This window comes from Sycon ciliatum, chromosome 8, assembly GCF_964019385.1.
Source record: "Sycon ciliatum chromosome 8, ocSycCili1.1, whole genome shotgun sequence".
NCBI classification, from domain to species: Eukaryota; Metazoa; Porifera; class Calcarea; order Leucosolenida; family Sycettidae; genus Sycon; species Sycon ciliatum.
In genome coordinates, this window is record NC_088650.1 from 26,769,021 (window position 1) to 26,791,024 (window position 22,004).

General features: G+C 47.8%; 2 protein-coding genes across 5 annotated transcripts; one reads left to right on the forward strand and one right to left on the reverse strand.

Annotated features, from left to right (window-relative positions):
- Positions 1 to 157: 157 nt before the first annotated feature.
- Positions 158 to 5,422, forward strand: LOC135822528 (probable peptidyl-tRNA hydrolase 2). The gene is made up of 6 exons (XM_065335316.1): positions 158 to 359; positions 1,545 to 1,678; positions 2,156 to 2,248; positions 2,701 to 2,912; positions 3,639 to 3,753; positions 4,219 to 5,422. The coding sequence occupies exons 1-6, from the start codon at positions 158 to 160 to the stop codon at positions 4,303 to 4,305; spliced, it is 843 nt and encodes a 280-aa protein (XP_065191388.1). The 3' UTR covers positions 4,306 to 5,422.
- On the reverse strand, positions 353 to 20,537 carry LOC135822527 (uncharacterized). 4 transcript variants are annotated; one of them, XM_065335313.1, is made up of 13 exons: positions 20,326 to 20,537; positions 18,500 to 18,634; positions 16,760 to 16,838; positions 16,053 to 16,205; positions 14,583 to 14,625; positions 14,071 to 14,157; positions 13,731 to 13,832; positions 12,389 to 12,558; positions 10,900 to 10,986; positions 9,569 to 9,701; positions 8,976 to 9,107; positions 1,852 to 1,920; positions 353 to 607 (listed from the first exon to the last, which is right to left on the reverse strand). In XM_065335313.1, exons 2-13 carry the CDS (start codon positions 18,583 to 18,585, stop codon positions 588 to 590), a joined length of 1,161 nt encoding a protein of 386 aa, XP_065191385.1. In that variant the 5' UTR covers positions 18,586 to 18,634; positions 20,326 to 20,537; the 3' UTR covers positions 353 to 587. The 4 variants fall into 4 exon arrangements, with proteins under 4 accessions (XP_065191385.1, XP_065191386.1, XP_065191383.1 ...); XM_065335314.1 differs by lacking the exon at positions 1,852 to 1,920; XM_065335311.1 differs by lacking the exons at positions 353 to 607; positions 1,852 to 1,920 and adding an exon at positions 6,090 to 7,584 and having other exon boundaries at positions 20,326 to 20,534.
- Between the last annotated feature and the right edge of the window lie 1,467 nt (positions 20,538 to 22,004).

The window sequence follows — 22,004 nt, forward strand, 5'->3', positions numbered from 1 at the left end:
GTCTTCAGCACACACACACACACACACACACACACACACACAAACGCACACGGTGAAGTAGCTCAGCTTGAATGCATTACCAGCAATGGAGGTGCATCTCTTCTAGTAGTATCCTCTTTGCTGTGTTTGAACAGGTTTCTTTCTCTTGACCAGCACCATGAGTTTCCAGGATGAGAGCGGCAGCAATGGAGCGGCAATGCCAACTGAAGCAGAAGGAGAGTCTAGTCTGGCGGCGGTACACAGTGCCTCTGAAGTACCGCCGGTGTCGGCTGCATCGCAAGATGTATACAGCAATGGTGTTTCCGTACATGCCGCCCAACCCCGTCGGCCATTTTCTCCCATGGCCGGGCGTTGTACAGGTAAGTGCAGTGCTGACTTAACTTGCAGTCACAGGTTTCCTTTTCACTACGCAGCACTGTATGTCTAGCTGCATGCAGTAGCTGTCTCGAGAAGATGTGTATGCACTGTGCAAGCTTGCCATCAGTTTCTCAGCGAGTATGATACCCGGAGATAGTAGGACGGTGGTTGTAGAGCATAAGGTGCATCCCGTCCTGGCTTGATCCTGAATCCTGCGTGCTGTCTATTCTCTACTCATGGTGTCTATGGTCTACACACACACACGCATACAACACACACATGCATACAACACACACACGCATACAACACACGCGCACGCACACATACACATCATGTACTATGTGCGCCCGTCGCAAGAGCAGTACGCTAATCTGGAAATGCATTCGATGTACATGTGCACCCACAGTTTTTTCTCTTATATCAACGGTAGCAGACTGGATCTGAATGAACCAGATCAAGACTAGCGCCAGATAACTGCCCAATCCACACAGCTGGCAAAGCCGTGTGTGTGTGTGTGTGTGTGTGTGTGTGTGTGTGTGTGTGTGTGTGTGTGTGTGTGCATGGTATGTGTGTGTGTGTGCATGGTATGTGTGTGTGTGTGTGTGTGTGTGTGTGTGTGTGTGTATGTGTGTGTGTGTGTGTGTGTGTGTGTGTGTGTGTGTGTGTGTGTGTGTGTGTGATGTGAATCGACCCCCAATGCACACCTGGTGCATTGGGGGTCGATTCACATCACAGTATCAGTATCAGGGATTACTGTTGCACTTGGATCCCATGACATCAATGTTTGACTAACCTCGTTCTCTGCCTTGGAGGAAAAGATTTAATTACTATAACTTCACACATTTTCGGTGTACTTTTATTTTCGGTACTTTCGGTGCATCTGTTTCATACCAAAAAAATTCAGTAAATCGAACAAACACTAATGCACAGAATCCAATAGGAAACTGCTTCTCTGTACCTAAAATTTCTGTTCACCTAACCTGGCCTTTTGCCCTCATACTGAAAATATTGAGCACCTAAAATTTCTGAAATTAAGAGTATTCAACATGCTGTCAGCTGCCATAGTACATGCCGGTCATCATTGCAAGCTGGTTTAGCCATTTTCTTCACCGCTGCAGCCGTGTGTGAAATTCTGGCGGGGAAGTTTACAACCACTGACTGCCGTGTTGTTTTTCTGGTCTTTGCAGAAGTGTCACTTGCTGAAACGATATCTGCAGTAAGAGCCATTGCTTCAATTGCGCCGCCAGTAGCCTGGGAACCCAATGGTGTACACCTTGAGGGCCTTGTGAACATGGGCGTTTCGCGAAATGCCGCCGTTAAGGTACTGGAAGTTTTTTTCTTCTTTTCTTTTTGCACTGTGTGTGTGCCTTCCTTTGGAAAACCCATGCATGTTCTGTGTTCCCTGCATTTATAATAGACTTTCTCGATAAGCATCAACTTTGAGGGATCTGCTGAGCATGAGTGGTGATGAGCTTTGCAGGTGCCTCGATTTACCATGCAGTCTAGACCTCTGCACTGCGCTGCACTTGTTCAGGTCAACATGGTCCTCAACACGATTGTACTCTGGAGAACACACTTACACACACGCATACACACATACACACACACACACACACACACACACACACACACCTTTGGTATGGCATTTTTTGGTGTTTGGTACGCATGCTCTTTCGCATTCAAATTGTTTTCTTAACGACATGACTCGATTGAGCAGCTTGGATGTGCTTGCGTGTGCTTGTGTGTGTGTGTGTGTGTGTGTGTGTGCTTGTGTGTGTGTGTTTGTGTTGTGCCAAAGGCATTGTACGCAACAGGCAATGCTGTTGCTGATGAAGCCTTGTCCTGGGTTATTGAGCACGTGGATGATCCCGACCTCAACGACGAACCCAATGTAAGACATTTCCACACCCGCACGGAAGTGGATCACCTTGAAAATCGTTATTTTACTATGATAACACACATTATGTCTTTGCCAAAGCTGAGGTGTGGGGGGGGGGGGGGGGGGGGCATTTGCGATTCAAGCTGAGTGCATGTACTGTCAGTACTGTGTTTGTTGACCCCCTGCACGGTGGACAGAAAGAAACCCGGGTACCCGGTCTAGTCATGCTGGCAGTGCAACATACAGCATAGTCTAATTCTAACGGCATGAGAGACTATTTTCTAAAGGCAAGTTGCACTACATCGGTTTGATTGTGGAGAAGGTCTCAAAAAGAAGGTCTGCTTGCTCCACCCTGCCGCACTGAAGCCATCAAGCAGCGCAAGCAATTGAAATGCTTGTACGCATACATTACGCGGTGCACAGCAATCCACTGTACATGTTCTTCTGTATTGGTTGTGCACCAGATTGCCGGCTATTTCCCTGAAGCAGCAGTGGCGCCGGTCATGCCTATGGAAGTGGATACCTACAAGATGGTGCTTGTGGTTAACATGTCCTTGAAGATGGGCACCGGCAAGATTGTCAGCCAGGCTGGACACGCTGTGCTAGCACTTTACAGTGCTATGCGCGACATGGGCTCGCCTATTGATAACTGGCTGGCCGCCTGGGAGTCACGTGGGTACGCTTCTTGGCGTGTGTGTGTGTGTGTGTGTGTACATGGTACATGGTACATGGTGTGTGTGTGTGTGTGTGTGTGTGTGTGTGTGTGTGTGTTTACACTCATGTCACTGCTGTACGGTGTAATGTCGCACTCACTTGATCAGAACACTATGTTGAAAGGTGCCATCCGTATCTCCTGGAGATGAATGATGAAGAATACAGCTCTGCTCGGGATGGAGCCCTACTGCAAGAAATCTTCTTCTGCCTGGCAGTTTCTTTTCTCATTTCTGATATTTCGGCACTATAAACTCCGTCCTTGTGTAGCTGTGCTCCAGTGTGTGTAGTCAGATTAGAGAGATAGTGCCTTCTCTTGAATTAATGTCGGTGGTGAAAAGGTAGCGCCCCCGGGGGGTTGGCGGGCACACTTGTCCAGCAAATGCATGTACAGTGGAACCTGTCAAGGCGACCACTCGGATAAGGCGACCACCTGTCCTAGAGGACCACTGAAAACAGGACCAAGAGATGCTACTTCCAGTCAAATGACCCTGGATACGGAGACCACGTTTTGAAGGTCCCTTGAGCGGTCGTCTTAGACAGGCTTTACAGTACGTTACGCTGCGTGGTAAAATCAGTGTGCTTCTTTCGCGTCCACAATCTACTAGCACTCGCCTAGCTCTTGTTGTGTTGCTTGTATGGCCCTGATGCTATGACCTTTTTTGCTGGGCTATGTTGCTTGGCTGTCCAGGAGCAAGAAGATTGCCGTCCGGGCACAGGACACTGCTGCACTGCAGGCCTTGTTGGCCAAGGCACACGCGCTACTGCTGCCCTCACTGCTGATCTCGGATGCGGGCAGGACACAGGTATGTGTGTGTATGCTGCTTGTGCTTGTGTCTTGTGTAAAATAATGGCTGCCCTGTGCAGCTGCCGACCAACTCTGCCCTACGGGCGTGATAATGGCCGGACCCTGCCCGATAGGTCTGTTGGTTTCACCTCTTGATATGGACTCTACTCTGTATACAATCAATCTCGTGAATAACAACCTGGAATGTAGCGACAACTCTTGAATGACAACACTCTCTTCAGACCTAGAGACCATCTGACTGCGTACTAGTACTTCAACCTCATGAATAATAGACCGGGATATGCATCGAAGGAAAGGTGATCGACCATAGGTGGTGCTTGGTTACATACATGCCGCGCTGAAAGCCGCACGCACTCATTGCAATATCAACACGACGGTGTGTGTGTTTGTTTTTGTTGAGTGTGTGTATGTTTGTTGGTTGTGTGTGTGTGTGTGCGTGTGTTTTTGTTGGTTGTGTGTGAAGGTGCCAGCTGGCTCAACCACCGTCATGGTTGTTTTCGGCCCGTCGTCGCAGGTCGACGCGGTCACCGGTCACTTGAAGCTGCTGTGAGTGTCGCCCGTCTTTCCCCCTATCGCAAGCGCTATGGTGTACGTCAGATCCGGCAGGTGTGCCCAATCCTCTCGCAGCGCCTTGCCGAACCACTGCTCATCTTGATGTTGATGGCGACCGGACGTGAGAGTGAAGGTGTGAGTAGGAACACTGGCTGTCCACCGCCACTCTCTGCATGTCGCTTGTGCTGAATTCCGCTTCTCTCGGTCGCCGCATGAAAGCTAATAACAACGCCCTGCTGCCGCTACTACTGCTGCACTCTTGAGTGGAGGCACTAGTACTCCACTGCTTTCACAAGAAGTCACATGGGAGTAAAGATACACTGCCGTACGGACTTATGATCAGTGGTCCGTGTACCAACAACGAAGGCTCTAGAACTACAAAGAAAACAGAGGTGGAAGACAAGACTACCTGGATTCGTGTTGGGCCTCCTACTAACTGAATATCAACTCTGGCGCTGCTGCTCCGGTGTAAGCAGAGTTTGTGCGGCCATGGAAGCTGCTCAGCTGGCGAGTCAAGCCGGTGTACATCTACTCGACATGCTCTCCTCGGCGAGTTGACCATGCCGTACGCCAAGCTCTGCTGCTGCTGCCATCTGTCTTGCGTCACGATCCTGAGTGTGCTGACAGGAAGACTCTCCCTTGCACAGCTGCCGGCGGTAAGCAGACTACTGGTGTGTCCTGTCGTGGAAGCTGCTCAGCTCGCGAGCCAGGTCACTGTGTATCTACTCTATGTTACATGTCCTCGGTAGAGCTGGTATACGCCATGCTCCAACCTCTACATGTCCTCGGGAGAGTTGGTATACGACATGCGCCGACATCTGCTTCCACCCGCCCCGCGTCACAATCCCGAGTGTGGAGCAGGCGACTCTCCCTTGCACACATCCCGGTCCTGAGTCATTTCAGTGAGTGAAGAAGCACTCACATGCACCATAGTTCAACTGAACACCTAACCACTGGATTACGTCACTGGACAGTGGACATCTACTTATTCTTCTTTCGATATATTTTTTCTTCTTCTGGGAAATACATAGTAGTTCTGGTCGTGGAAGCATTTGAATTTTTTTACCTACATACCCGTATATTATCTTGAATTGAAGCTTTTCAAGTTTGGTCTATTGCCCAGTCGTAATGTCCGGATTGTGAAACGACCAGGTAGGGATGAACACTTGGCTTGGGCGCCATTCTTCATTTACGCTGACGAGTGGATGTCGTACTCGAGGCGAGATTTGTAACAAGTGCAGTGAATACTTTTATGCAAAAGAGAATTGGGTGTTAGCTTGAAAATACTGTGTATACAGCATTGGGTGGGTATTGACTATATTCTCTTGTTAGCCTCCTCTCCCCCCCCCCCCCCTAAACGAACAGCGGTAGAACTAATACTCTTATCACCTACGCGCAGCATGCACACGACTGCCAACGGATGCACACTGCTGCTCAAAGAAATGCGATTGTGTGAGTCCAGTACACGCTGAGTGCTGTGCAGCCCTATACCTACAAACACTGGGATTGTTCACTGGTGCCGGGGCCGGGGGTGCAACGCTGACTCACTCGATCAGATTGCCTTGAGCAGCACTGTACAGTGCATGCCATTATACGTGGTATTACACAATTTAATTACAAGTACTCCCTTAGCCTCTGGTCATTTTCGACTTTCGATTTTTTCATGCCTTTTACTGTTTGTCCTGTTTCGGATAGTTGTCGTGGTTGGCTATCACCCTTCATTTCACATTCATTATTAATTTTTGTCATTGGCAGTCGTTTGACAAGCCAGGAAATGTTGAATAAATACAAAATTTAAGTATGCACACAAGTTCTTAGAGATACAGTCAGTCTTGATAATTACCAGTATCTGAATCTAAAAAGGTACCGATAAATTGTTGCATGTATTATCCACCGAACCAGTCGGTATTGTACGCAAAACTCATCAGGTACATCAGCAGCTTCATGCAGGGGAGGGGACGTAAAGTTAGAGAAATAGTTTAAGATAATGCCTTCACAGATCAAGCCGCTACTTCCGCAGAAGCGCAACACACATGGCCGCCGCTCTATGGTCTCTGCTAGGGAGTAGTAAAATACCAGTATTTTACTACTCCCTGGTCTCCGCTAGGACTGTAGAGTACCGGCCTGCGGCAATCTCAAGACCAGGGAGTAGGTATTTTACTACTCTCTGCTCAAGACCATGCTTTGCTGTGCTTGCACCGTACTCATCCAAGGCTGCCGGGCTGCCATGCACAGCGATGGTGTTATGAGATAGTTCAAGTGCTTTCTCACATGTACCGTGATCCACAGGAGCAGTGATCTTCTCACACCTTGTTGATGAAGACCTTTCCCCAGAAGATATTCGCATGGCCCGTGCCGTCTCAAGTTGCTTCAGGTCTTTCCCGACACGTACATGCTGCATGTCCAGCAAACCATGGTTTGTGTGCGTGTGGGTGTATGCATGTGTACATGTATGTGCACACATACCAACATGCAATGGCAGCACTGCATTACTTCGGCTTAGCATACTGGCGGCGATCTTCTTGCGCAGAGTCCAGGAGTTGATCGGCCAAATGATGCCGGAATTGCCACACAGCGTGCACAAAGCAGTCAAATGCGGCATTCTGCCGCCTCACCACAACAGCCACTAGATGTCTCATGGCCTCCTGGTGAAGATTTCTGTCATTCAGCTCCACTACGCACCGATAATCGTTACATCCGGGTGACAAAACACGGCAATCGGCAATCTGCTCCAGCATAACACCGATATCTCCCGGGCCAGTGTCGCGTGCTAGGTAGTCCTTTATCAACTCCAGAGCCCGTTTCCGGATGCTCATCATGCGTATCGGTGGGACTGGCGTGCCACTCGTATGGTGCGGACATGGTGGCGGAGGTTTCCGTGGCGCCGGCGCTACAGGTGAAGATTTCGAGTGCTGTTCATCCACCTTTGCTTTGTCAATTCTAAAATTCACGAGGAACTTGGTGCCAACGCGGCATGTCTCGCACACAAACGCCGCCGAGAACGGATACGGCTGCATGTCACTCTCCTCGTTGCGCACCAACACCGGACTCAGACTATCCGGGCATTCCATTCCCTGTTCCAGCCGTCTCTCTGACCCCTTCTCCAGTTTCCACGGTTGGATGTGACCGCTGCCTGCAATTGCACTACCTCCCGCCGCGGTTGACTCCAGCATAATGTCGATCGAGTTGTCAAAGCACGCCATCAACACTTTATCATGGTCATCTCCCACTTCATAGTATCCCTGCTTTGGCGGTGTTGGGCTGGGTCCGGGCCGTTCTGAACAAGAAGATTCAAACAAGAATGATCAGCGGCTGAGTGAATTAGAATACAATCATGTACTTTCTTTGCCACGCGAGCGTGCAAGCAACTGAAGCAGATGGCCCTACCAAGACCATGCTTGAGCATACAGATGGTGATGGCACTAAGTCATGCTTGAATGTAGACTACATCGGAATACAATACGAACGAAGATGTTGCGACTCCGGCGGAAATTGGTAAAAGAAAGTGTCTGCTCCGAACGTCAAAGCTTGTGTTGTACCTGCGCCTGCACGTGTTATCTCTTCGTCGTAGCTGCTGCTGTATTTGTGTCTCTGTGCTGCTGACCCGTACATGCTGCTGCGCTGCTTTGTTGCTGACCCGTACATGCTGCTGCGCTGCTTTGTTGTTGACACGTGCACCTTTTTGTGCTGAGTACACCACCTTTTGTGCTGACGAGGGCACCAATTTCTGATATCATGTTTTCCTTTTGCCATGTCGTCGTCAGTTGTCCGACGGTCGTCGTGAGTTGTCAGACGTTCGTTGTCAGAGTCAGTTGTCCGACGTTCGTCGTCAGTTGTCAGTCGTTCGTTGTCAGAGTCAGACGTTTGTTGACAGTCGTCAGTCATTCGTTGTCAGTGTTAGTTCTCCATTATGAGTTCTTCCGTCGCCGCTTGAAGTAAACTATGAAAAGCTCTCTCTCTAGCTCTAGAGAAAAACCACTGACTAGTTCGTTTTGAGGTGTGGCGTGGCGAGGATAGAAGAGGCAGTTCGTTCTCAACCTTCCGAGACGACACTTGCGCTTCCTGCCGAACGACTTGACACTTGACTGACTAGCGACTGCGTCTGGAGCACACGAGAAGCCCGTCGTCCACTCAGACACAGGTGCTTTCAAAACGTCTCTTTCCCAACTCGTGCAGCCCCAACGGTACTGCAGAGAATTACAGGTTACATCGGGACTCACCTACTTCTAGTATGTACTCTGAGAAGATGTACACTTGCCTAACATGGACATTATTCGGGGCACGGGCACGTTTTTCCATATTATTAAGTATATTTGGACTCGGATGGAGAGCCGAGGATTAATTTATAGAAAAGGGTACCAAGGAACTACAAGTTACGCTATAATGTCGCATGAGCTGATTGTTTAGTACCTGGTGGTGTTAGTGGACATTATAGCATAACTTGTAGTTCCTTGGTCCTTTTTATTTTCTATAATAAAGTATATTTGGATACCAAGCACTGAAGTACAATTTGCTATTCCCCATTTGGGTACGTGTGTAGCGACCTCGCTGCACGACGTCAGCTCTCTCTCTCTAGTTATATGCATGCGCATGAAAGTGAAGAAAAAAGCTTTAAAAGCTTTATGCCATCACTGCTACAAAGTCACTAGTATTTAGGCATGTACTTACCTACGATCACCTGCAGCTTGAATGAGTCGGATTCGATGGGATGCTTGGCGTAAACGTAAACACGCACCTCGCAGTTCTGTAGTAGGTATGCAATGGTCGCAATCGGTACCGAAACAGCCACGATGGCATAAACTGCAGGACATCAGTAGGGACATGCAGTACTGAATGTTACCCGATTATTCAAACAAACTGCAATTACAGTCACGGTAGACACACCACCGGATCGGACTATTTGTCAGCACTTGTTCACTCCTGATGCAATTACGTTCAAGCCCGATAAGAAATGCCTCTGTGTTAGAAATTGAAACCGGTTTGCATCACCGTTCATGATGTGCAGTGTGTGCGGATATTTTTTGCGTGTACCTCGCCAACCCCCCTCCTTTTTTTTTACAGCAGTTACAATGCCAATCCGCAAGAAGAGGTAGAAGGGGAAATCCCTTCCCTCCACTGGGGAACCCTGCAGGTTCTCACTCATAATACGCAAGTCTAAAACACAATACTGCACACACCAGGTGCATACAGGTAATTCCTAGCAAAGACTCGTGGAAAGACTGGTTGCCTGGTTCTGTGATAGCGCACACCAAGTGGCTTACCGTAGAAGCTGAAGTGATCAATCTGGAACGTGATGGTGTGTTGTTCCGTGTCAAGCCTTGGCCTGCAGGTCTCGGTTACATCTGTGAAGTGTGGCAGCTCGTCGATAGCTGTGTCACTACCAAATATGTACACCTACAGCAGAGAGTGAACAATTCAGAAATTTGTTGCAGAACTTGAAGTGTGTGCTCCTACTAAAGTCATGTTATAGCTGGTGTATCTCTGAGGAAGCTTTCTACAGCGGAGAGTAGAGACGCATCGGATCATGAACGTACGTGTAGCGACACAAGTGGAGTGCTGGTCAGTGGTATCTGACTTCTAGTTTGAGAACTGCGCCGCGACTTGCACGTTGCACATAGGGACGGGAGCTTGGCTGCCCGGCTACAGGGCACAGGGACTGCGTCACTCCGAGCACAAGACATGATTATATCAGCGGTTGGATTTCTGTGGCCAGCACTGTACACATGCATGTATGTATGGAGTAACCATGCCACAGTGACCTTTCCTAAGCACATACTTCACACACGCGCGCACACCATTTGACCATTTGACGCCCATCACCGGAGGCGATGATAGTGATGCTACAGCAGAAGCCATAGCAACTTGTGCTATGCGCGCGCGCACGCACACACACACACACACACACACACACACACAGTAAAGCTGGTCTGTATCGGCCACTCCATGGTACCCAAAGGAAACCCGTTTTAGCTCGTCTTTCCATAGAGCACAAAGCCATCATCACCCAGACTAAAGCAAGGATGTGTAGCATACAGGAAAACAACTTTGGCAATGGTATCACTTAAGCTTACCTCCCAGGCTGCCTGCTACAGTCGCCCTTAGAGCAAGGCCGATCTACACACACTCGCGTATGACATATCTTGTCTGGGCCACGCTTGGGGACAGCAGGTCAACATCGCGGTCCGTAAACCATAGGTCCCGTAGAACTTATAAACCCAGGGTCGAAATGCACATAATTCCGGGTACGTGCACTATGGTCTCGTGTCGTTTCCCTGTGAGCTACGACTCCCTGGACAACAGCCATCGGCATCATTCATACTAGTGGACCCCTTGATAGTACAGTAAAGCCTCTCAAGGCGACCACTCGGATAAGGCGACCACCTGTCCAAGAAGACCACTGCAATCAGGACCAAGGGATGCTGTTTTCAGTCAAATGACCCTGGATAAGGAGACCACCTTGTTACCGGGACCACATTTTGAAGGTCTCTTGAGCGGTCGTCTTAGACAGGTTTCGCTGTACTATGTTGTGTGCAATGAAACCAACACGGTGTAGTGCGGTAACACGCTATGCTGCACTTTCACATCGTCTCACCTTGTTACCCGGCATGGTGTTATGATCCGTTACCGTGACAGTGGCTGGCCTTCTGAACGTTGTACCGTGCTCGCCGAAAAACAGCACCTGAGAGTATGAGAGTTTGCAATGCATACAGCAGTAGACGGAGAGGTCAAGACTTTAAAGCATTGCAAAGCCCTTTTTTTAAGACCGTCGTTACAATGACACAACCAGTACTGTACTGTGGTGGACATGGAAATCCGGTCGCACGTCTAGCGGCCCCAGGGCGCTGGCCATGCCGCCGTGAATACGCATACTTATGGTACACACATTCATTTATGTGCTGCATGCAGCTCGCTGGTCGCATAGGATGGACATGGGCACTGCATGGCAACGTTCCGTACGCACTGAGGGCGCCGGCGCCGGTCATTCGACTGGATTTCCATGTCCACGGCAGTACAATATACTATGTGTGCATGCTCTGCAACACACACATGAACACACACATGAACACACACATGAACACACACATGAACACACACATGAACACACACATGAACACACACATGAACACACACATGAACACACACATGAACACACACATGAACACACACATGAACACACACATGAACACACACATGAACACACACATGAACACACACATGAACACACACATGAACACACACATGAACACACACATGAACACACACATGAACACACACATGAACACACACATGAACACACACATGAACACACACATGAACACACACATGAACACACACATGAACACAGCATGCACACACAGCATGAACACAGCATGAACACAGCATGAACACAGCATGCAGTTCACGGCCAACCTGTCTTTAGTAGACATCCCAGGTGCAGGGCACACAGAAAACAGTTAACTGATCAAATCCAAAGCAGAAGGTCGCCACTTCAAGTTCTAGCCAGGTTTGAGCTTGGTACAGTCAGAAATACTACACCCAAACGCCTCTTATCCGGACGCCTCAGATACGGGCACGTCTCTTTACCGGGCACCTTTAGCTTGAGTTCCTATAGCACAAATACTTCGAATTTGGGGGTTTTGAACTTTTTCCGTATTCGGAAGTGCTTATTTTTCACTGCCAACCTGTGTAATCCACACATTTTTAGCAATGGGTTCCTTTTGTATCCTGAACATGTGCAATACGTTCCAAATAAACTTCTTCAAAAAGTGATATGATACATGGTAGATGAGTTATTCTGAGATACGGCCAATCTGAGATACGGGCAGTGCCCGGTCCCAAGGTGCCCGGATAAGAGACGTCCGAGTGTACTGTGATTCCACGCACAAGTCCACAGGCCTATAGGGCTAAACAATCACAGTTTAACTGAATTTTTACCCATCTCACCTATTAGGTTGGGTTTCAAGTGCTAAAATGATCAATTTAGCTGAATTTTCACCCATTTCACCAATTAGTTTGGTTCATAGTAGTCTTGGTTTCAAGTTTCTACCGCGATACAATCCGGGCTGGAACACCTTACTCACCCTGCCAATGTAGACTGGCCCATGCTCCGTGTCTACCGTCTTCTGCATGTCTGCCGCGCATGCAAACACCTCTGTGGGGTGATCCAGGGCACCTGGCGGTATGATGACGTTCAAACTCTCGTCGTCTGCAGGGAACGAGCCACCTTCCGCTCCAATACTCTGGCTACCACCTGGATGCAATCAACACAAACAGCTCACTGAATTAAATGCAGAGAGTGGACTGCGCCGTGGAACAGTTCTCTTAAACAAGGCAATGCACTGATACGTCGGGTGTCCGGACTCCGAAGTTACGGACCTGACTTCGGCCTACTGGACACCCTTTGGGCGAGTTTCCGAGTGGATATATTATTACACTTTTGTCACTCTGTGTGGAAATTGCGACGCCATATGCCATGTACCGTTATATGGCCTTTTCCCATGAAATTGTATGTGATTCGGAGTTACGGACATTTCGAAGTTACCGAGGTATCAGTGTACATACGAGCATAACCCACACACGTAACACAATCACTAAGACGGAGTTACATCAACAGCAGCAGGCGCCAGACTAGCACTCGGTGCGCTGAGCGCAGAGCCGGCGCTGCAAACTTGCTAAGCGAGAGGACGCACTGTGGCGTGAACTGAGGTGCAGAAGATCTTATCACTATCCTGTAGGGTGTTTTTTTCTTTTCTTTTTGTGTTCCAATTGATTTTTACTTTTTTATTTTGTGTTCCAATTGATTTACTAGCATTTAAATTGATTGCTGTACTTCAAAGTAGTCTACTGAATTTGAATTTGTTTGATGATATGTGCAATTCATTTCGCCAAGAGTAGATAAACAAGAGTGTGCAACTCCGGATCTCTCCTGCACAATCTGCAGATACCCCGCGCCCACGGCGGAATTTTTTGTTGACGTCACCTTTTTTCAGAGAAACGCGGATTCTGCCGCAGAGCAGTGTGAGAGCACGTGCTGGGCACCGACCTTGTAGTATAAAGCCCAGCCAAGTGCACCAGGGAAACTCTCCAAAAGGCTCGCAGCGCGTGCGTCGTCGAAAAGATTACGTCAACAAAAAATTCCGCCGTGGGCCAACCCATCCGCGAGCTGCACACTCTTGTTTATCTACTCTTGATTTCGCCCATACAAGAGGCTTTTTACAGTGTTGCTCAGTGAAGTCCAGTTGGGTCACTCAAACTCGCACATATGGGTAAATGTGCGTTAGTGTGTGTGCCGCCAACGTGATCACTGCGGTCGATGGCTGTGGAGCCCCCCCCCCCCCTCCTCGACAACTTTTAACATCTACCGTTTTGGCTAAGGGACTAGCAGCGAGGTCAAACTTGCATGTACACCAGTCAGTCGCTCACCATCAACATCCATGTCCTCGTCAGATTCAGCCTCCATAGCCGCTTGTCGTTCCCGGTAGACCTCGCTGTCTTCAAAGTGGACAACCTCCTCAGGATACAAACCTACACCAGCGGTTTACACAGCAATCACATTGTCACTGTGGTTTCGGGGTAGTTTGGATGCTTTAATTAATACCACAGTTTCACCTCTAATACGTGTGGAGATTCACGTGATTGCACTGTGATTTCATAGTCATGATGTTACACAGTGCGATGGACAATACTTCAAAGCGGCATGAAAGAGGAGGTTAAAGCTGCTAAAGAAATGGCCGGGCCTAGTAGTTTTCTTGTCACAACGTACTGCGATCAATGCGGCACTCCTGCTGTCCGTGAGCTTGTCTTGGCACTGGTCCACTAGTACTGCTACCGGCACTGATTGATAGCGTACCTTCAAACAACAATGTACCATGGCACATGATAACACCACAAGCACAGCAACATGTGAGCCATATAACATAAAGCCGTGTTACACTAGCTGGGAATGCTCTGGGCGGTGCGCTTATGCAACAGGACATTGACACTAACTTAACATATCCATGCAACCGGCTTTCACTAAGCAGCTCTGTTGTGTAAGTTATATGTAGTGCGTCATAAGCTTGGTCACTGGTAGCCTGCGGATACATGTGCATGCATGTGCTGCTGACAAGAATAATGGTAGACTGCACGTGAGAAAGGAATAGGTGTTCTGGAATGCTAGCAGCACTGCCAGCAGCAGGAGCAGCAGCAGAGCCAGCCGCTGAGCCCACCTCTAATGATAAAAGGGTTGTGAAACACTGACTACTTAGGTGTAGCCGTAGTGTCACTTCTTCTTACCTTCCATTCCCACGTCCTGTCCTCCATGAACGGCCACATACAACTGAGGAAGAAAGAAACAATAGTTCCAGGATAAACACGCCTGCACATACTTTGTTTCTTGGCTTCTTTGGTCGTGCCACCCTCCAATGACAGACCACACTGGAATGCAGTGAGAAGCGAGACTACGCAAGAGTCCTTCAAGTCGAATTCTACACCCAACTATCTTGGCAAGTAGTTGTCCTAACTGTCTTGGTAGGTCGTCTCTCAATGTCCGCTGCTTTGACTCCGTTGCCTCAATGAGCGTGTCAGACAAACTGTCCCATTTTGTGAGAGCTGTGCATTACATATCCAGTTGAGGAAAATGTATGGGCAGTTCGTTTGATCAACTTTGTATCCCGGCAAATCTTTCGCATCCAAATTCCGACTCAAGGAAGTTGAAAGGTTCAACATGATAGGTATCGCAACACACACTCCTAACTGGTCTACAGTCAACTTTGCATATAACAGGACAGTGTCCTTATTCGCAAAGTGTCCTGATACCCGCAAAGTGTCCTGATACCCGCAAGGTGTCCTGATACCCGCAAGGTGTCCTGATACCCGCAAAGTGTCCTGATACCCGCAAAGTGTCCTGATACCCGCAAAGTGTCCTGATACCCGCAAAGTGTCCTGATACCCGCAAAGTGTCCTGATACCCGCAAAGTGTCCTGATACCCGCAAAGTGTCCTGATACCCGCAAAGTGTCCTGATACCCGCAAAGTGTCCTGATACCCGCAAAGTGTCCTGATACCCGCAAAGTGTCCTGATACCCGCAAAGTGTCCTGATACCCGCAAAGTGTCCTGATACCCGCAAAGTGTCCTGATACCCGAAAAGTGCCCTGATACCCGCAAAGTGCCCTGATACCCGCAAAGTGTCCTGATACCCGCAAAGTGTCCTGATACCCGCAAAGTGTCCTGATACCCGCAAAGTGTCCTGATACCCGCAAAGTGTCCTGATACCCGCAAAGTGTCCTGATACCCGCAAAGTGTCCTGATACCCGCAGTCTCATTATATGTATACAGGTAGATGGGACTTTGCTCTGGGCATGGACATTCTGTCGTTATTCGCGAATTGTCGTTATACCCGCAGTCGTTATTAGCAAAAAAAGTTGACTGTACTTACACTACTGCAACTCTGAAGACCAAATTCTCCCCGACCTGTACTGTACGGTGCTGCACGAATCAACTAAACGAATGACAGTGCGAGTACTGTACGTGTGTTGCTCACACCCCGAAGAGAGTGTTCATTGCAGCAAGTCTGACAACACATTCAACAAGTCGAATAGGTATACTATCGTGACTACATTGAGTGGTGATTGCATTTACTATTTAGCAATGCCATGCCGGCTTTATCAATCCCTGTCTGACCATTGGTCTAGTCATTATACCAAACCTTTTTTTAAAGTGTTAACTAGACACTTCTACCTCACATCGTAGGTCAAAGAAACTGACCTCTTTCTGATGGCGTCGGATGCACGCGAGGAATACGGTAACGGGCTGGTCTTGATAGAGTTGCAACACCATTTTTACCAGTAGCTTATTCACGGGCTGGCATGGCAATGGGTCGGCCGCATGCTGGTGCTGCAAAGCCTGAAGCTCAGCGAGCTGTGTGTGTGTGTGCACGTGTGTGTGTGTGTGTGTGTGTTTGTGTGTGTGTGTGTGTGTGTGTGTGTGTGTGTGTGTGTGTGTGTGTGTGTGTGTGTGTATGTGTGCATGTTGCATGCGAAAGAACAGCAAAGTAGTTGGTGGCTGAGAACAGAACAATACGGTGCAATCAGAATGCTGACCGCCAATGCGCACATTGCAGGACACGCTCGAATGCTGGTCTTGGGTGCACTATCCAGCAGCATGATCCCATGCTTGAGGAGTTCTACTGCTTTCCAGATCAAAAGCCCTCAAATAAAACATTGTGTCCACGACACCAGCTCACGGCAAGACTATTCGCTTCTAACAGTTATACCCCGGCACAATGACGGGGACTTTATGGTGTTGGTCTACAGGAATGCCGGCTCACAATGTCAGGCCGTGGCATCGGGGTGAATATCAAAATTGCACACAAAATCTGTAGGCTGAAACCCGCTGAAATCTGGTACTTCATGAAATTATCACAGTACAGTATCATTATTTCAACAACAAAAAAATGCAAACTAAATACAAACCTTGTCGCTGGGGAATAGGTCTATTCTCTGGAAATCATCGATCATGTCCGTTGTAACGCATAGATTGCCTTCCCAAAACCTACAGGCGAGAAAACCAGCAATGCGCATCCACGCCACAGTCAAAACGAACAGAAGTAGCGCATCAGCAATGCACGTGTGCCGGTATGGGTTGCATTCTCAATGCCACACCAATCATATCCGTTAGTATTTCGAAGTACATATAATACAGTAAATGTAACCAAACACTACTATTTCGTGAAAAAAATGTTTCCTCGGCGACAAGATGATGGTATCGGTCTTATCAATACTTTTGCACCATAGTACTTCAAAGTAACTGTTAGCTGAGTGTTAGCAAGTCACAGTGTGTGCCATGTAGCATAGCACTATACTATATAACTGCTCCTTTGCGAGCTTGGGCACCATTGCAAACCTGCTTAGGTCAATTTTAGAAGCCGAAGCGTAACAACTGACCATACGATGAAAAGGTGTTCGATGATTGCAGAGTGATCGGAAAAGAGCAGATCCGATCTACACCACTTTCTACGTACGAGGCAGCAGGAAGCTTCACCATTCTCTCTCAGTACTATTACCAAGAGTGTACTAGTAATCATACTGTACATAGTCTATCCATACTTTCACTATACAGTAATATTATGTTTAAAAGCATGTGGCTATTAATAGTGTCACTGCTGCAGTGGAGCCCACTTTTAAAAGGCAAGTACATGTATTTGGGGACCAGGAAAATGTTGTTACACACAAAAGGCACAACGGAGGTTTACAGATTTGTCGCAACTCAGAGTTTCTTGCTCAATGCAATCATCAGGCCACTATTACATGTTGTTAAATGTATATGAACTCGGATGGAGAGCCAAGGATAAATTTATAGAAAAGAAGAAGGACAGAGGAACTATAAGTTACGCTATAATACCCACTAACACCACCAGTAACTAAACAATCAGCTCGTGCGATAACATTGCACGACATTGACCTGGTTCTTTTCTATTTATTTATCCTTGGCTCTCCATCCGAGTCCATTCTTGCACACCTGATGGCCCGTCCTTATCTATACGGCGAAATGATCGTCGTGTGAATCTACTGCTTGTTACTCCTGCAGCGCTGCTTTTTGCGTATCTAAATTGTCATCGTCAAAGAAGAGTGCTGTTTTACTGAGGTGTTCGGTTTTGCATGATTCTTGTTCGCATAGCTTCCCCTTTAATTGATCTTCGCATCATTGAGCCACATAAGTTGTGTGGAATGTTGTTTTGCATCCTTGAATCGTGGTTTGACGCATTGTCCAATGGTTTTGCCAGTATTATCATCGACATGCATGTACATCCGCCAACGTCCTTCACAGCTGAGACTTTCAGCTCGTGCTTGTCTTGGTTGCACTCACCTTCCCCTCCTATGCAATCATATAACTTAGAACCTTCCAAGTTGGAAGGCTGTTGGAGTGCGCATCCAAGATGTGTTAGAGCTGATAGCCAGTTAGTTGTAGAACGTCAGTACGGCGTCGGTCAGTGTCGTGCAATGTTATCGCATGAGCTGATTGTGTAGTAACTGGTGGTGTTAGTGGGTAATAGTGTAACTTGCAGTTCCTCTGTCCTTCTTCTTTTCTACATGTATAACAATTATGAGACGGTTTTGTCCGGATTCCTACAGACTGACTATACTGTATCACGTATGATGCTTCAGGGGGGGGGGGGGGGGGGGGGGGTATCACACATCAATTCAGGCTACTACCTCTTGTTTCTGTAGATAAGCCTCTCCACATCCCTCATGCTCTGCGCAGCTGGCTTTCGGCCATCTTGACCTGGTCCTGTCGCCATAGCGACGGGTCCAGTGAGCCAGTGTTTTTCCCGGTCAACTGGCACAAAGCTGAAGCATGTGAAGGCGAAAAATAGAGAACATGGAAGAAAGGATATTCGGCTGTGATTCAGTAAAGTATATGTACATAAAGCCTGAACTCCCAGAACAGACCAGAGCGGCAGAAAGTCAATGGTGAAGTTAATTCAAGATGTCAGTGTACAGACCTGTGGGACGAAATGGGTGATGCATTAGAAAGGTCGCACATAGCAAAGGTTTAAAAAAAACAAATCCGTTGATCCCCGAGCTGCAGAGAGTGCTCAATGTCAGCGGAGGACGCTCAGGTTGTCTGATGATTGCCTAGCGGCATGAGACTCAGAGTTAATTGCAACCAACATAGCAAAGTTACGTAGCTTTGGACGTAGAAAGCCGGTAACAGCGGAAGGTCTACAGAGATCTGTTCATTTGAAGTTCATATGAGCTTTCATTACTTCAGGCCCGTACATCCAAACCGTAAGAATTCTAGTTATGCACAACCTCTGCATTGTAGATCTGCGAAAACACCAAATTGGCTTGACCGCTCCGAAGTGAAAGAAGGGAGTAGTAAAATACCCTGCTTGAAAGAGCCCCGCATTTCATCCTGAATAGTATGCGTACCGATGACATCACAATGACATCATTCATGCAGCATACATCACGTATTGTACATGCTCGTACCATGCTTATTTGTCGGAGTGCGTCTACTTGTATAATGGAATAAAATCTCGCTAAATAAAACACTCCCAAATCTAAATAACTAGTTATTCACTTCATTGGAATTTTCTTTCTTTCTTCGGAATTTGGTTGGACCTACTTGAAATACATGTACAGTGCTGCTCAATTAGATCTGATCGCAAATAAGCGACGCAGAGACTGCAACTGTACTACGGCAATAAATATATACCGGGACTCAAACCCGAGACCTTCGCCTATTGCCAGTGATTCTCTACACTAAGCTATGGTGTAGTCATTGTCCATTCAATATCCGCTTCGCTTATTCTCTACTGTGATTGCCGTGATAAATCCGATCGTGTGCGCCAAGTAAACGCCGGGCTCTGCGGAGCCAAAGACCTGAAAGCACAGGGCTGTGCTCCGGTGCAGGGCGCTGACTTGACGCACACAATCGTATTTCATAGAGCAGCACTGTGCGTCACAGCAAGATTACAATGCTATGTAGAGTGCTTCCTGTAGATCATCAAAGTGCAGCTTCAGTTCGATTGGATATCCATTATCAATTTATCATAATATGATAACACTCACATCAGTCTTGGTCTATCGCACATACAATGTAACTTTGGACGAACATGTTCAGGCTATTGTCCAGAACAATCCCCGACGACCGTCTCTCCCGCAGATTGCAAACTATCTCACACTAGTCTATAGACAAATACCTGTTGTGCACGCACCTGTACAGCAGGTACGTGTATGTACCGAGAAATGCGTCAGCTGAGGCCTGCACTGCACTGCACACTTCAAATGGAGGTTGTACTTGTCTTTGAGGGCACTTAGCTACATATTCGCCCGGGTAACGCCACACGAGGACGCTTAGCTTTCTACTACTGCATGTACCGGTATTTGTAGTAGATTTGCCAATGATCGGGGTTAGGCCAATACGTAATGGGACGTCGATCTACGGGGACGGCAACAAACAAGGCAAGTAGGGCAGTGCCAATCCTCTTTTTAATTTTATCCACAATTATTTCAATTATGAAAGGTATACTGACCTCCGCACGTGAATAATAGTGTCCGACTATGATAATGATCCGGGGTCCTCAATGTAGACTACAGGCGAGCGGGTGACTCTTTACAAGTCCGGCATTAGCGAGTGATGCGGGGGCCTTGCATTTGCAACGACCAGAACCTCGGCCAGTCCAGTTCAGACTGATAATGGAACCGGATACTACACGCAATGCACGGCCATACGAAAGTCGAAACTCTACTCGAGTAGAGTTTGGCATGGCCCTGCATTGCTGCTTTCTTTCTAAAGGAGCGTGCACGTGAAAAAGCCGTGATGGCGTTCCGAAAAGCTTGATAAAACTACACACGTATCAAAATCAGTTTCCGTGTGGATAATCATTATTATCATTATTATTATTATTATGACGACTTTATTCACTCCCAAAGCAGAAAAAGAAAGCTTGAAAGGAGGCATGAAGCACAGCACCGGGATCCATATGACCCAAGGGTGAAGCACCTGCACCAATCAATGAAGATAAAAGAAAATCCTGAACAAAATTTTGATAAACTTCATGAGAGAAAAATTCAAGTATACCAACTTCGATACTCACATAAAATCACAGTCATGTATAACAGAACTACTCAAGTAGTAAACACCAAGCATGCTGCACATGGGACACTCCAAGCAAGACAAACTCAGACGAGATAAAACGGCATATGCAGAGAAAGACAATACATGACTGGGGGCATATGGCAGAAATTCACGCCTCTCGGCTCGTCACACAGCACATGATGCACCACAATCATAAAACACACAGACCGAGACACATCGAGACATTACGGGCAGGCTAACATAAGGTCAACCGACCGTTCCGACCATGCCACTCTCCCATCCATGACCAGTCACCGACCGCACAATTCTCAGGGTGCCCAGAATAGCACATTGCTGCAGCCGCTGGATCACGGACGCGTGGAGCCCAAGGCTTAAGATGTGGCTGCGGCTCGTTCCTGACACACCACCCAGAGCACCAATGATAACTGGAACAATAGTTATCTTTTTGTTCCAGATCCTCCTCAGCTCTGCTGCCAAGGGCAGGTATTTGCTGATCTTCTCCTGCACCTTCTCATTGACCCTGTGGTCCAATGGGACACTGACGTCCAAGAGCAGTGCCCGATCATCCAGAACCAGCACCAGGTCTGGTCTGTTCGCTTTTATTACTCGATCTGTGGGAATGGAAATCTCCCACATCAGCTTGCAACTGGCAGAACTTGTGACCTGCACCAGCTGCTTACTGCTGGGTAATCCATGCTGCTTACACAGCGCACGATGCAGGGCCTGGACCACAAAGTTATGCCGGGCAATGTATGCAGTCCGTGCCAGGGCTGGACAGCAGGCGATGATGTGGTCCATATTTTCTCCGGGTGCACCACATACACGACAGAGGTCCACGACATCATGCCTCTTGTGGATATGGCGCATATTGTTTCTCGTGGCAATCACCTGATCCTGGCAAGCAATGAGAAAGCCTTCCGTTTCAGGACGCATTGTCTGGGATCTGAAACAGGAAAACGAGAGCTGCATGTCCAGGATGCCATCAACACGCGCCCAATAGCGACCATGAAGAGGCATCGCTCGAAGTTCACAGCGGCGGTTGTCATTGAGGGCCTGTTTATTATTATTATTATTATTATTATTTTAAAACGAAGGTAAGTTATGGGTCGCAAA

Coding starts and splice junctions, on each gene's coding strand:
- LOC135822528 (XM_065335316.1), top strand. CDS start 158: ATGAGTTTCCAGGATGAGAGCGGCAGCAATGGAGCGGCAATGCCAACT. Junction 360..1,544: donor CATGGCCGGGCGTTGTACAG/GTAAGTGCAGTG, acceptor TGGTCTTTGCAG/AAGTGTCACTTGCTGAAACG. Junction 1,679..2,155: donor CGCGAAATGCCGCCGTTAAG/GTACTGGAAGTT, acceptor GTTGTGCCAAAG/GCATTGTACGCAACAGGCAA.
- LOC135822527 (XM_065335311.1), bottom strand. CDS start 18,585: ATGGCGACAGGACCAGGTCAAGATGGCCGAAAGCCAGCTGCGCAGAGC. Junction 16,206..16,759: donor ACCTATTCCCCAGCGACAAG/GTTTGTATTTAG, acceptor ACACACACACAG/CTCGCTGAGCTTCAGGCTTT. Junction 12,559..13,730: donor CGAGGACATGGATGTTGATG/GTGAGCGACTGA, acceptor GATTGCATCCAG/GTGGTAGCCAGAGTATTGGA.